Source organism: Boleophthalmus pectinirostris, unplaced genomic scaffold (assembly GCF_026225935.1).
Source record: "Boleophthalmus pectinirostris isolate CB_2022bp ecotype Guang Dong unplaced genomic scaffold, ASM2622593v1 HiC_scaffold_9, whole genome shotgun sequence".
NCBI classification, from domain to species: domain Eukaryota; kingdom Metazoa; phylum Chordata; class Actinopteri; order Gobiiformes; family Gobiidae; genus Boleophthalmus; species Boleophthalmus pectinirostris.
In genome coordinates this window covers 8,717,153-8,732,370 of record NW_026571541.1, presented here as the reverse complement: position 1 = coordinate 8,732,370, position 15,218 = coordinate 8,717,153, and the positions used below count along the sequence as shown (strand labels likewise).

Sequence of the window (15,218 nt, the reverse complement as noted above, 5' to 3'; positions counted from 1 at the left end):
CAATTTCATAAACATAACTGTGTCCCCAAGTACTACAATCATTAAAAAAAAAACAAAAAACTTCAGTAGCGTTTGCACATCGTTTGACAGTATTGTAGTACAAGTTAATACTCAAATGAGGCGTAGCACTGCCCTCTAGTGGTGTATTTCTGAAAACGCTTTGCACCTCAAGCAATTAAGTTACAAAGCAGGACATGTAAAGGACATTTAATTGCAATTTATCATGTTTTAATATTAAATACAGCTTTCATACTTTTTACATTTGTGAAAAGAATGAAAATATTTTAGAAGACAACCAAATCTTAATAAATTACCAAAAAGAATAAAGAAAGTACAATGTCAGCCTCTTATCTCTGTATGTTAGCGGGATCATCACTTTTTGTATGTACTTGTGATATATTTGATTGAGAGTCCTGGTCTGGAGTCACGAAGTTGCCCTTTTCCTGTCCATCACTTACCCCATTTACTGTCTCCTTTTTCATTTTTGTCAATGTCTCTTCTCTTTCCTTCACCTCCATCCCTCCATCACAGTCAGTTGAAGTTGATTGAGTTTGAGTCGTGTTCATATGTTTATCCTCACTTTTGTTGTCCTCTCTTTCGTCTCCCCTCGGCTCTGTCCCACCATCGCAGTCAGTTGAAGTATCCTTGTCCTCCTGTCTCTTGCGATGGGACTGCCTGCGTATGGTCTGCCTGTGCTTGCTCCTCCTCGCTTGGTCGCAGTGGAGGGTGCGTCTTCTGTGCCAGTGGTTCAGAGACTGTTGGGCCTCCACGCTGAGCTGGCGAGCGGCGAGCAGGGGCTTGTAGCTGGTGATGTAGTACAGGGAGGCGTACAGGGTGGTCAGGTAGTAGCCGCCTGGGGACATAGGGATAGGGAAGTGTTAAACTTAAAATGAAAAAGACTGATGTCAAATAAGGCATAATTATATAACTGTATATGTACAAGTAAAATAAAATAGAAATAAGTAATACAAATATCTCAGCTATATACAAATTAAAATTAAAAGCCACCTTCTTTTCTCCATGGAGATATTACTACTTTAGGTTTGATTATTTCACAGTATGGAAATATACTTTGTAATCACAGTGGAGACAGGTTAATGGTCAGATCTATGGAGAAGCAAGCCTGCACATGGTAAGAGTTCATGCTTATTAAAGGTATTTCTTGAGCAATAAAACACTTATAATTGAACAAATGCAAGGGCAATATGCTTAATGCCCTACTGTGGGACATTCCATGAAAATAAATAGAGGCAAAAAAGTAGTGGACCTTAGAGGTTACACATTGCAGCTTTAAAATTAAAATAAAAAATTAAGTTTTGATTTCTAAGTTTAATTTGAGTAGAAACTTGAAGTAAGAGAACTAATCTATTAAAGTTTCCCCAATGTAAGTATTCTGATTGTTCAATGAGGTTAATTTGGTCTTCCGATAATATATTCGTTTTTAGTTTTTTTTTTTCAGATCAAGGGTTTGTTTTCAGACTATACTAAAACCAGGACGAGGGGGCCTTTTTACTCTCACACACCTGGGATACTGTCCTGAGGAAGTTTGGACTGCAGATGGCGCAGTCATCCTGCCTCCACCAGTAGGAGAACAGCGCCAAAACCTGACACATTACAGCAACATCACGTGACCACTGTGAGGAAGACCGCTAGTGAGCAGTCCAAACTGTCAGGTATAAAAACAAACTCTTGATCTGAAAAAAAACCTAACAACATAAGTATTCTGGTTGGCATGTATACACCATGTTGCTTTGACTAGAATGTTCCGGAGTATTGTATTAAACATATCCATCTTGCAGTTACTCAATAGCAAGAATTTTTATTACAAAAAGAATACTCATCTTAATGGGGATACCTGTTTGTTTTATAGGTTCTACGTGTGTTTTATACTGTAGGAAAACATCTCCTGACCTGGGGCCTGAAGAAAAGTTCCATAGTGCACCTTTTAGTAGAATATGTTTGAACATGAAGCAATAGTCAAATGCATTCACACATTAGCTTCAAATTTAAATGTGTGTTTTGCTGAAATAATTTGATCAAAGCAAATATTTACAGTAAAGTGTGTCAATGGTAATTATATCACTATTCCATCTGAGTGCTGGAGAAAGACTTTGACAATATCAAACACTGTGAGAGAGGTTTGATAGTGTTCAGTCCCATTTATTTACCTTTATTTAAACAAGATAGTCCCAGAGGAAAGCCACATGTGTCCTACAGTCAGATTTACTTTTGATGTAAACTTCATTTGTTATGATTAAAGGTGCACTGTGTAACTTTTCTCGTGGAAGGTCTCCCAACTGCTTGTCTCCATGGAGCTGTTATTGCTTTGCCTGGAATGTTCCACAACTAAACATTAAACTCACCGATATCCATGAATATAAGCAAAAACTAAGCTTGGCGGGTGTCTCAGTGTATCTGTTTTTCATGGTATTTTTGATCAATAAAAACATCTGTAATGGAATATATGCAAAATAGACAAGTTTAATACCGTACTGTGGAACATTCCAGGAACAATAGTCAGCTCCGCATGAAGACAAGTAGGTGGTACATCTTTAAACGTTTTAATTTAGCCACCATTTTTTTCTGTTCCCTATGTACTTTCTTGGTTTAGATTTAGGATAGTCCACATGGTTTTCTCATCGCTGTACTTTGTGATATAAAGAGTGTTATGGGGAAACTAGTTGTGTGGCTTATAATTGTTGTGACCACCAGGGGGCATCGGTAAGAATGCACGATGAGATGATGGAGTTTATGCCTTTATTAAAACGTTGAACTCGTGTGGGTGTGTATGTGTATTTGTGTGTGGTCCTGAAACAAACAGAAGGAAGATATATAAATTATAATACACTCTATACAATAGTCAAACAAACATGTCGGAAACAAACGGTAATAGCTTTCTAATAACAGCGGGCCGCTAGCTAGCACTTAGCATCTAGCACATCTAGCATTTTCTTGAAACATATAATGGCCCTCGAACACACATTTCTATAATCGTCTACTGCAAAAAACACTCTACAAACAGCTTCATGTACATGTGCCTTTCTTCAACCACTACTCACTTCTTTCATACGCACACGAGACCCCACACCCACGAGCTCCGCACGACGCACTGAAAAACAACCAAAAACACGTAGCGCTGTCAACCAAACCCAAACACGACAACATCTGATTGGCCACAATATCTGTCAATCAAACATCCGGCAGAATATATTATGTCCTTCGACACAGCCGCCCCCAAATTTGTCCAGCAAATTTGACACTTAAGAAGGACTGGCTGGGTCAGAGTCAGTGTTGGGGATGGCTGGCAGAGCCACCAGACGTGCAACAGGTCTCATATAGGTCTTGTCCTTGACCCAAACCTCAGCAGCTCGCACACGTCCATCATGTCCAGGGAGAACTTTGGTGACCACACCAACTGGCCACAGGGCTCTCGGTAGCTGAGGGTCTATCACCATAACTGTGGTTTTAAGTTGCAGCTGTGCTGGGTCCTTATGCCATTTAGAGCGTGTCTGAAGGGTAGGGAGGAAGTGCCTGATGAAGTGAGCCCAGAACTGATCTGCTAACACTTGACTGTGCCTCCAGCGACGTTGGCTTAACAGCTCAGCATCCTCATAAACAGCCTGCGGCAGAGAGGGGTCAAGCCGCCCCATGAGGAGAAGATTGGGGGTCACGGGATCGGGATCTGCCACATCTGTAGAAACATAACCCAACGGCTTGGAATTTAAGATCCCTTCTACTTCTATCAGGACAGTCCTCAGGACTTCTTCTGGAACTGACTGAGTCTGGATAGCTGCATAAAGAGCAGCCTTGACAGATTTTATCTCTCTTTCCCATACACCACCAAAATGTGGTGTGTTTGGTGGGTTAAACTTGAACTGTATTTGGTGCTTAGCCAACTTGTCCCGAAGTGCAGGCTGTAGTGTTCCAAAGGCCTCTCTGAGCTCCCGCTCTCCTCCTTTAAAATTTGTTCCCTGATCCGATAGGAGCTCTGCTGGCTTGCCTCTTCTTGCGATAAACCTCCGGAGGGCCATAAGAAAGGGATTGCAATCCAAATTAGATAGGATATCTAAGTGCACAGCCCGCGTTGTTAAGCACTTAAAAATTATTCCCCATCTTTTTTCCAGGGAACGGCCCACTTTCACTGTGAACGGCCCAAAACAGTCCATTCCAGTGGAGAAAAAAGGTGGCTTTAACAGTCTCAACCTTGCCTCCGGCAGATCAGACATCTTAGGCACAGCTGGCATGGCCCTCCATCTCTGGCCATCTGGGCATGTATGCTGGTGTTTTTTGACTGCCTCTCGTCCATGAAGTATCCAATACTTGCGCCTCAGCTCGGCAAATAGGCGTTCTGAGCCTGGGTGACACAGGGCCCTGTCAGTGTCCTGGATGATGAGATGGGTTACTTTATGATGGGGGTCCAAGACCACAGGATGAATTGCCTCAGGCTCTAGTTGACTGCTACGTCTCAGCCTCCCCCCAACCTTAATGAGTCCTGTAGTCTGATCATACTCTGGGGCCAGGGTTAACAGTCTGCTAGTGGAGGCAACTGGCTTGTTAGTGCTCAACAAGTTGTACTCCTCTGGGAAGCTCTCCTGCTGGGCCTGCTGTAGAATCTCCCTCTCTGCTCTTTGATGATCTGTAGCAGAGAGCGTGGTCTGGCCAGGTGCCACCCCTTGACAGGACAAGGCAACAGTCTCTATGAGTTGAGTGAAGGAGGAGCACTTGTCAGCCTGAAGCTGCAGTGGTGTCTTGAGGGGGGTGGTGGTAAGGCAGGAGACAGCAGGCTTTCGCAATTCAGGATCAACTTTTGGCTCTTCCTTTGCTGGCTAAATGGGCCAAAACTGTGAAGGCTGCTGCAGAAAGGCTGGTCTGTGTCTCCACCTGCCGTTGTTGGACAGCTCCAGCAAGGTCTTACCCCGAGTGACATCATCGGCTGGGTTTTGTGCTGAGTTAACATATCTCCAGCTCAGAGGATTGGTCAGTTCCTGGATCTCAGCCAACCGGTGTCCCCACAAACACTTTAAATCGACATGAGTCTGACTGTAACCAGTTGAGAACAGTGGTGGAGTCTGTCCAGAGAATAACACTGTTGACCGTCACAGTCAGCTCACGCTGCAGGAGTGCAGCCAATTGAGCAGCTGTCAGAGCCGCACAAAGCTCAAGCCTGGGCATGGACTGTTGCTTTTTGGGGGCAACTCTTGATCGGGCAGTGAGGAAGGACACCTCCACTTGACCTTTGTAGTCCTCTGTGCGCAGATAGGCCACTGAGCCATACGCCTTCTCTGAAGCATCTGCAAACACATGAATGTCCCTGTGACAGTCTGTGGGGGTCTAGGGCTGAACTGACATAACACCGTGGCAGTGTAACTTGGGAGAGATGCTGTAACTCTGCTTCCCACTCCAACCAAGGTTGTAGCACGTCCTCAGGTAGGGATGGGTCATCCCACTCTCGCTGCTTCTCCCACAAACGCTGCACAAAGATCTTAGCACGTGTTGTAAAGGGAACAATGAACCCCAGAGGGTCATACAGACGAGCCAGGACTCTGTATATGTTCCGCATGGTGGGTGTGGGAGGGGCCAGTAGGTTGTACTTGTACCTCAGGGTGTCAGAGTTACAGTGCCAGCGCAGCCCGAGGGCAAGTTCTTGTGGGTCAGCGCTGGACTCCTGCAGCCACAGCTCACTGCTTTCGGACCTGACTTCTTTGATGGTCTCCGGAGCATTACTGGCCCACTGTCAGTTCAAACCCACCTGCAGCCAACAGTGCATTTAACTTGTCCACAAGGTGTTTGGCCTCCTCTACAGTGGGGATGCTTTGTAGACAGTTGTCTACATAGAAGGATTTCTCTATGGTCACTCTTACGTCCTCACCCTCTTGGCTGTGGTCAAACACGTGCTTCTGCAGCGCAAATGTGGCACAACATGGGCTGCATGTCGTTCCAAATGGTAGGACCTGCCAAACATAGACACTGGGTGGTTTCTCTGTCTGCAGGCCACGCCACAGGAAGCAGAGCAGCATCTTGTCTTCAGGGAGCAGCCTGACTTGATGGAACATCCCTTTTATATCACTGCTCACAGCAACAGCATGCTCTCTAAAGCGCAACAGCACCCCCAAGAGGCTAGATGTGAGGGTAGGGCCTGGCAGCAACAGTTCATTGAGATTGTCCCCTTTATAACAGAAAGAACAATTAAAAACAATCCTGTTCTTCCCATTGTGGCTTACCATGTGATGCGGGATGAACCACGATTCCTTTGCACTGCACAGCTCCTCTTCAGGGACCTTTAGCACATAGCCAGCAGTCTCTAGTTTGTTTATCTCTGTGCAATAGGCAGCAGCTTTCTCTGTGGGTCCCGCAGTAGTCTTTTCTCTGTACTGCGGAGATTAGCCAGTACAGCCTCTTTGGGTGCATTAAGCTGTGGCATGTTCTTCACTCTGAGGAGTGGAGTGGCATATCTCTGGACTCCTTGGATATCCACCCGTATGGTTTTAGCCTCCAGCAGCTGTATTGCCTCTTGATCCTGCCTGGAGCGCACTACCAGCTTCTCACTGCGATAGGGGAGGACGTCTAATTGCCACAACTTCTCAACATTCCGCAGTATTTCAGCAGTGGGTGATGCGGTTGAGATGTGAAAGCATTGCGGAGTGACAGATGCTTGTTCTCCATTCTTAATAGGTCCCTGAAGTGTCCAGCCTAACCTTGTTCTCACAGCAGCAGGTCCTCCAGGACGTCCGAGGCGCACAGGAGCCACTGGAGTGATAAGGTGTGGGTAATCTGAGCCTATCAACAACAGGGGGCGCACTCTGTTCATAGCTTGGAGTGGAAGACCTCTAAGGTGCTTGTACTTCTTCTGGAGTGCCTCCACTGAGTATGTGTGTTCAGCTAAACTCAGCGGCTCAGCAGTAAATGCACCTTTAATAGTGAATGTCTTTTGGGGCTGATCTTCAGGGGAAATGGTGAATGATACTGCTGCACCATGCATAAGCCTTACATCTTGTCTGACAGTTCTGAGGGCTAAGTCTTCTGGCTCACCAGTGAGTTGGAGTGTCTGGGCTGCAGCTGACAGCAGGATGGTCCGTTCTGACCCATCGTCGAGTACTGCATATGTCTCTAAAAGGTTTCTTACCATTGCGTAACAGCACCCTGCTAATCTTTAACAGGACTTGGTTGCAGCCAGAACGTCTGTCTAAATACAGGACTTCATTGGTTGAGCTAACAGGGTTTACTGGGTTCTCAGGGGACTTTGCATTAACATCATGTAGGGCCTGCAGATGTTTCCCTTTACACTTTGGACATGTGATCTTCAGCCGACACTGTGCAGCTTGATGTGAACGTGCACAGCGCCAGCACCTTCTGTTGGCCTTTATCCACGCTGATTTCTGCTCCACTGTAAGCAGTGCAAAGTTACTACACTGGTCAAGATAATGCAGTGTATTGACACAATAAGGGCAAAATGCAGTCTTATCTGTCTTATTGGGGGTGGCTGGTGTTTGCTCTGCTGGGGGGCCATCACTTGACTTGTTTTGTGTATGAAAGATGCTAGTGTTCCTGTTGCTCTTACTGTCATGGCGCCGTGCTGTCTTGGATTCATTGCTGCTCTTTACCTCACTGTGCAATGACTCATACACTGTCTCTTGTATTTTCAGCTCATAGTTGAGCCAATCGGAGAAGTGCAGAAGACTGGGAATAGTGACACGCATTGGATACAGGAACCTCTTGAACTCTGCTCTCATATCTTGTGGCAGCTTAGACAGTAACCGTGTCACATGTGATCCACAGCAGAGCTCTGTCTGTCCACTTTTACCCAGCTGCTCCAATAGGCCCACCAGCGCTCTTACTCTTAATGCAAACCTCTTGAAGCCAGCGGTGTCTCCACGAGCAATGTTAGAGGACTCCATCAGGTCAGCTATCTTCCTGAGCGCAAGCTGATGTGGCTGGCCGTACCTTTCAATTAAACTAGTCACTGTGTCAGTGTATGGCTGCTGTGAGTTGATATAGGAATCAGCAATAAGTAAAGCATCTTCATGCTTCAAATGGTCCAACAGGATCTGATACTTAAAGTGCTCAGTGGCATCTTCAGGCAGAAGATTATCCAGGGCCACTTTAAGCCTGGCAAACTCTCTGGGGTCTCCCTTTGTGAATGTAGGAATGGTAGGCTTTGGGCCGCGATACACCACCTCATTCCGTGGGGGAGGCAAGGGTGGGTTGTGCAGTGACCCACACCTGGGTGGAGTATAGGGGATGCAGTACTCTGGTGTCTGCACACCAGATGGAGGAGGGTTTATATCTGTTTGATAGCCTAGCTGCACTTGTGGCGTCGTCCTCAGGTCCCGGAGCAACTCTGTGAGTTCAGACACCAGTGTCTGTGGTGGTGGCAAAGGCTTATCTATGAAGTCATGTGTCACCGGGGGAGGAGGCGGCGGCCAGTAGTCATCTGGGTCTGCAGGTAACATGAAGGCAGCAGATGTAGGGGGGGGGCGGAGGCAGAGACAGACTTTGATCCTGATTTACAGGTACACTGACTATTGGTGAAGGAACAGGAGCAAACACTGGATTGGATAATGGGGGTTGGGGCGTTACTCTGGTATTAAGGTGCCTTTGCATCTCCATTATCTGTTTTTGCATCCTTTGATTATCATCAAGCACTCTGTGTAGTAATGTAAGCGTGTCAGGTGTTTCTGCAGCTGACCTCTGCCTATATTGAATTGGTGTGCTTGTAGGCAATGGAAGTGAGTACTCTTCTTCATATGGGTCCATAGCTCTGGCTCCTTGCAGTGTACTCCAATCCTCAACAGGTGGTGGAAGTGTGAGAGATGTCATCCTGGCACTTCTCTCCATTGATCCCTCCACACTGGGAAAGGGTCGCTGTGACTCATATGCCTCATAGACTGACCGCTGCTGAGCAGGTGAGGAAACATAATCCTGCATCCAAGCTGGTGGTCTTCTCTCTCGGCGTGGCCGGGCACCTGCGTCGTGTAGAGGGTAACTTCGGTCTGAATACATCTCTATTTAATCCCACGGTGGCCACACTTATCCGGCTCGAAGGACCAATATGTTATGGGGAAACTAGTTATGTGGCTTATAATTGTTGTGACCACCAGGGGGCATCGGTAAGAATGCACGATGAGATGGAGTTTATGCCTTTATTAAAACGTTGAACTCGTGTGGGTGTGTATGTGTATTTGTGTGTGGTCCTGAAACAAACAGAAGGAAGATATATAAATTATAATACACTCTATACAATAGTCAAACAAACATGTCGGAAACAAACGGTAATAGCTTTCTAATAACAGCGGGCCGCTAGCTAGCACTTAGCATCTAGCACATCTAGCATTTTCTTGAAACATATAATGGCCCTCGAACACACATTTCTATAATCGTCTACTGCAAAAAACACTCTACAAACAGCTTCATGTACATGTGCCTTTCTTCAACCACTACTCACTTCTTTCATACGCACACGAGACCCCACACCCACGAGCTCCGCACGACGCACTGAAAAACAACCAAAAACACGTAGCGCTGTCAACCAAACCCAAACACGACAACATCTGATTGGCCACAATATCTGTCAATCAAACATCCGGCAGAATATATTATGTCCTTCGACACAAAGAGGCTGCCCTTCTAACACCCACTACTGTATATCTCTGTACCACACTGTAAATTTTTTCTCTCTCTCCATCCTTCTTTGGACAAAAGCACGACACTTGGTTTGTTTGTGTTGTTGTGTTAAGAAGAAGAAGTTGTATAAAGTCCGTCAATAAATTACCACTGATGCACTTTATACAACTTCAACTTCACATCTCACTATTCAACCTGAGCGCACAAGAAAACTCAGGACTTTGACAGGATCAAACACACTATACGAGAGAGCCCAGACCTTCTCCCTGCAGCTGTGTGGGGTCCAGCAGCTCCATCATGTAGTCTGTGTCCACCTGGATCGTGATGAGGTCACACTGGAGCAGCACCCAGGTCAGACAGGGCAGGAAGTCATCTGCCCCAAACACTGCACCTACAACGAGAAGAAATGTTAAAGGTGCCTTGTGTGCAGACGTGGGGACTTGCAAATCGTGACTTGGACTCGAGTCAAACTTGAGTCAGTATTTTTAGGGCTTGAAACTTGACTTGATAAAATCGACTAAAACTTAGGACGTGACTTGGACTTGAGGCCTGTGACTTGAGAAGACTTGATGCTTCTCCTAAAAAAATATATGCTTTTAGAAAATACTTTACAGCTGATACATGTGGTGCTTAATTTTACAGAAACAAACTGGAACATGTCCCACCCACTTCTCTATTTGTTACTATGGCAACAGTAACTGAAGTACTGTGGTATGGTATCCTCAAATGTCTTACAGGAGTATAAAATACAATACAGTGAAACAGACGGAACTGCAAAGAACATGATCCTTCCATTTCAGTGCAGACAACATGGCAAAATAACTGTTAATAAGCACTCTCAAATTATTTTTTTCTGTTCTGACCATCATGATTTTGTCAAGACATTTAAAAAGGAAAAATTTGCATTCCTAGAACTTTATATAAGTTCTCACAATGTAAATATACCATGACTTTTTACTATTTTATGGTTTAAAAGTAATATAAATTGCAAAAATTGTGCTTTGGTTTAAAATAACTTGAAGCATTTGAATGATTTCAGCTCTGGAATTGATCATCATTACTAAACAAAAGGTAAAAGATAGTCGTTAAAAAGCATTTTGAACTTTGGAGATGTAGACAGACTAATAATAAAGGGTTACTGAAACATTTATGATTGAAACAAAACACAACTCCAGGTATATTTTTAAGGAGGTAACAACATTCTAACATGATTTAAAGCTCACAAGAGTCCATTTTGCGTAATATGGGAGCTTTAAATTAGTCTGTGTTACTAACTTTACCTTTCAGTGGCCAAAATGTTTTCCCTGAATGATGTATTTGTCAAAGAATACGGTGAATGAAAAGTGCTCACCCGTGTTGTTGGAGTTGATGCTCATGCTGTGGTAGATGGTCTTACAGACTTTAAGCAGGATCTGGACTTTCTTGTTTGGGGAATAGGCCTTGTGCATGATGTCCCACTTCTGCCTGATACTCTCTAAAGTGGTAGAATCCGGGACACCCACCCCGGCCGACCCCCCCAGCTGCTCCATCCCGCTGTACTGGAGGCGGGGCTTGTTGCTAAGGAGACGGTCCAGGGTCCCATCACTGGAGCGGGAGGTTTGGATGCAGCCGTAAAGGTGAGAGGACAGAGGTTTGAGAGCCACTTTGTGAATGGACTGTTCTACAAATATGTCTGAAAGCAACACGAGATAAGAGAGGATGTAAGTTCACAAATAAATGCTTTTTTTTTTTTTACATTATATTAAGTAAATACTGTACATTTTTAATTATGAAGAAACAGTGTATGTGGTATATATGGATTTGAGTTCTTGTTAGTTTTGTCAAAAAATATCTAGATACTAATTAGAACTATCACCAACACGTATCAATAAAAGAGGACACTTCCCTGTATATTTTTAAATGATCTAAATCAGAATAAGTTGCCATAAGACCGCATGGTAATATTACAAAAACTGCTATTATTTTGCGTTTCTTACAATTGACAGAGTTTGAGTTTTAAATTTTACGCTGGATTTCTGTGTATGTATGTATATTTACTTGTCTTCAGCTTGAAAATGAAAGAAATGAAAAATGAAACTAAATACTCTCATTCCTATACTATTATTACTAATTTTGTAACAATTTCAGATCCATATTTCACATCCATATTTATCATGCAAGGTTATGTGAATGAATATGCATTATTAAAGATCCACTTTGGGCATGAGTTAAAGATGCACTTATTTATTTATTATTATTATTATTATTTTTTAATCTGTTTGTATTTACTTAAACCTTTAATATTGCACTTTACATAAAATTATGTAGTTTGACGCTCTAAATGTCTTTTTGTTGTTTTTGTATGACAATGGCAATACAATCTTGAATACTGAAACATTAGTTTGCAGTAACGGTGCCCTGCATAACTTTTCTGGTGGAGGGTCCGCCACTTGCTTGTCTCCATGGAGATCTTATTGCTTTGCCTTGAATGTTCCATGGTATGGCATTAAATATATTCATCTAGCATATATTCATTATGGGTGTTTCTGTTATTCAAAAACACAATGACTCTTTCTGTGAATAGGGGTGACTCTCCACAGATCTGAATTGTAATGTAGTGTAGTGCTCTAACCTGCTTGTTTCCCTTGTGATAGACATTTAATCTATACTGTGGAACATTCTAGACAAAGCAAAAGAAACAAGCTGTCAATAGGACAAAAGTTTTTTTTTTTTAGACAAATACATTTCACAGCTCATCCAAGGTGCTTTTTCAGAACTGAAGAAGACAAATTGAATTTCTTCTTTGCCATGGATTCTACCTAGCCTGATTCATCAGCTGGTTTCACTTTGTGGAAACCATCTGACCTCGCAGCATTAGGATTTGTTCGCTTGACAGTAGGTGGGTACTTTTTTATTTTAACCAATCATTGCTATTTGGTCATGACGTATGTAATGCGCCGCTAACAGGGTTAACTGGTATATTAAGCTTTTCCCAAATCCTGTAGGAAGAAGGGCAATAACGCCTTTCCCCTTGATAAAATTCAACAAACATTCTCTTTATTCCGGCTTTAAATCCTTGATCTTGGGAATCGTTGCCAACACAGAATGTCTGGCTCTTCGCTGATTGGCTGGTGCCTGGTCTTGCACCTCTGGGGTTTTTGCGAACCACCTAGTCTCTAGTGTATTCCAATTTGTGACCTAGTTGCTGGAGAGAAATGAAACTGAGTGGAGACACTAGGTGGCGCCAGCCTGGCTAGATACTACCTGGATGACTGGATGAAATTTGACATACATTCTAGACAAAGCAATAACATTTCCATGGAGACAAGCAGGTGGCGAAGATTTTATTGCCATTCTCATAGAAAAACAACAAAATGACATTTAGAGCATCAAACTCTGCATAACTGAATGTAAAGTGCAACACTGAAGGTTTAAGTCAATTTAATTTAAAGTTTAAGTAAAAAAAAAAATCTGAACATTATGACTTGACTTACCAAATTCTGCATCACTTATGTCCGTCATGCTATCCAGAAGCACCTGTATCTCTGTGTTGTCCAGCAGCATCTCCCGTAGCGACGTCAGCGATGCTCTCACGTCCTGTAAGAACTCGGTCAGTCCATCTTTCTCTGGGCTTTTCTGCAAAATGGCTTCCACAAAAAGTTTCACACTCTCGCCAAAAGTTGCCCCTTTTCTCTCGCTGATCTCTTGGACTCTATAATTCAATTTTTTCTTTTGAGAAACCAGCCCTCCCAAAGCTTGCCCCACTGCCGAGAAGCGATTTTTCACTTTATTGGCCAAACGTTGCGTGGAGGGGCTGTGTGGCGTTGATGTTGGAGTTGCGGGGTCTTGCTCTTCCTCTATACTGCTGATTGACAGAGAGTCTAGTTCCAAAGATGGCGGGTTGAGATGCGAGGGGACTTTAGGAGGAGGCAGCCAAATGCCATCCTCGACCCAGGAGACTCTGTGAGGAGACTGGGGAGCTGGGGAGTTGTGGTGGTCCTCAGATGAAACAGGGGCAGAAAAGGGGCGTGAAATGGCGGTGCTGGGGGAGGTGAGGGGAGAATCTCTGCTGGGGCGACGGAGAACTACACCAGAAGGGGGCGTTGGTGGCTCGGCTGGCGCAGTAGGGTCAGGGTTCTTTGAGGAATCAGCAGATCGGGCTCGGGTAAGACCTGGAAATGAAACATGTAGTGAAACTTTTGTTAACCACATTTTTAACTTCGTGTTGTGTAGAAAGTTCACTACAGAAACACTACTTCCGCTTCTCTAGTCCACAATCTGGTTAGCTCCATGGAGATTGCTTTACTTTGAACGTGTCACAACATGGCATTAACATAATCTCTCCAGAAATATATAACCGCAGAAAATACCCTGAGAAACATGCATTCTTACAGTGCGTAGAGACTCCTCTCCACAAATCTAACCTGTCCCTTGGCCCGTTACTGGCACATGCTTGTCTCCATGGAGATAGTAAAGTTTAATGCTATCCATCCATGCTTAACCACTGAGATAAGCAGGTACATAGTGCACCTTTAAGTTACCTGTATTTTCATAAGTAGGTACAGGTGGTTCTTGTTCGAGAGAAATGGCTCTTTTGTTGTGTAGTCCGGCCCCAGACCAAGCCCTGGTGGTGCTGAGGCGGCGGTTGTCTCGTTTGTACTTAGTGGGGACGGTGCTCTGGATTCTGGTGGTCTTCTGCGTCAGCCACTCATCCCCGTGCTCATGGAGGTACAGTGGGTTGATCACGCACAGAGCGCCACTCGAGGAAGTAAGCTGTAATATACAAAAAAAGGTCCTTGAATACACAAAACTGACTCTTGTGAGCTTCAGAGGTGCATTGTGTAACGTTTCTGGTAGAGGGTCCACCACCTGCTTTTTTTCCTGGAATGTTCTACAGTATGGCATTCAGGTTAAAGGTCAGATCTGCAGAGGAGTGGGCCCGCTCACAGTAATGATGCATGTTTTTGTGGTAGTTTTAAGAAATAAAAACTCCTATAATTGAATAAATGCATGAAATATCCATTAAATGCCATACTGGGGAACATCCCAGGCAATGCGATAACATCACCATGGAGACAAGCAGATGGGGGACAGAAAAGTTACACAGTGCAGATTTAAACCATGTTAGAATGTTGTTACCTCAATGAAAACATACCTGGACTTGTGTTTTGTTTTATTCACACATGTTTGAGAAATCCTTTTATTATTAGTCTTTCCAAATAATTTCCAAAGCTCAAAATGCTTTGTTCCATCTTGTAATGCTACAAAGATGTAGTTTTTAAAATAACAGCTACCTTTTAACTTTTTTAATGGTTGGGGAACACTTACCAATGTACACTTCATCCACTATATATATTACAATAACGAGTTTTGCGAATTATCTGTGAAGATGGATTTTCAAATTGCCAAATGTTCTAACTACCTGTAAAAGTTTCTGTGCGTCTGTATGAGGTGTAAAACTCTGGAACAGTCTGGATACATATATAGAGAGAGTGTCTGCCTTCTGTCGTGCTGCTTTATGCTTGTTGTTTCCTCTTTCTTGTATCTGTTGTCTGTTACTATTGTTGTATCCTTAAACTTACCATTGTCAGTATACTTATGTATTATTGTAATATGAT

General features: G+C 43.7%; 1 protein-coding gene across 6 annotated transcripts in view; it reads right to left on the bottom strand.

The window, feature by feature from the left end:
- Positions 1-206: 206 nt before the first annotated feature.
- Positions 207-15,218, bottom strand: part of rinl (Ras and Rab interactor-like) — a 32,374-nt gene continuing 17,362 nt past the window's right edge. For 2 of the 6 annotated variants that reach the window (XM_055166868.1, XM_020917503.2), the window contains exons 7-11: positions 14,142-14,373; positions 13,095-13,772; positions 10,973-11,293; positions 9,881-10,012; positions 207-853 (exon numbers count right to left, since the gene is read on the bottom strand). In XM_055166868.1, the coding sequence (XP_055022843.1) occupies positions 348-853; positions 9,881-10,012; positions 10,973-11,293; positions 13,095-13,772; positions 14,142-14,373 (1,869 nt within the window). In that variant the 3' untranslated portion in view covers positions 207-347. Of the gene's footprint in view, positions 854-3,059; positions 3,110-8,769; positions 9,192-9,442; positions 9,493-9,880; positions 10,013-10,972; positions 11,294-13,094; positions 13,773-14,141; positions 14,374-15,218 lie in introns of those variants that run through there. The other 4 variants (XM_055166870.1, XM_055166871.1, XM_055166872.1 and 1 more) reach the window with 4 other exon arrangements.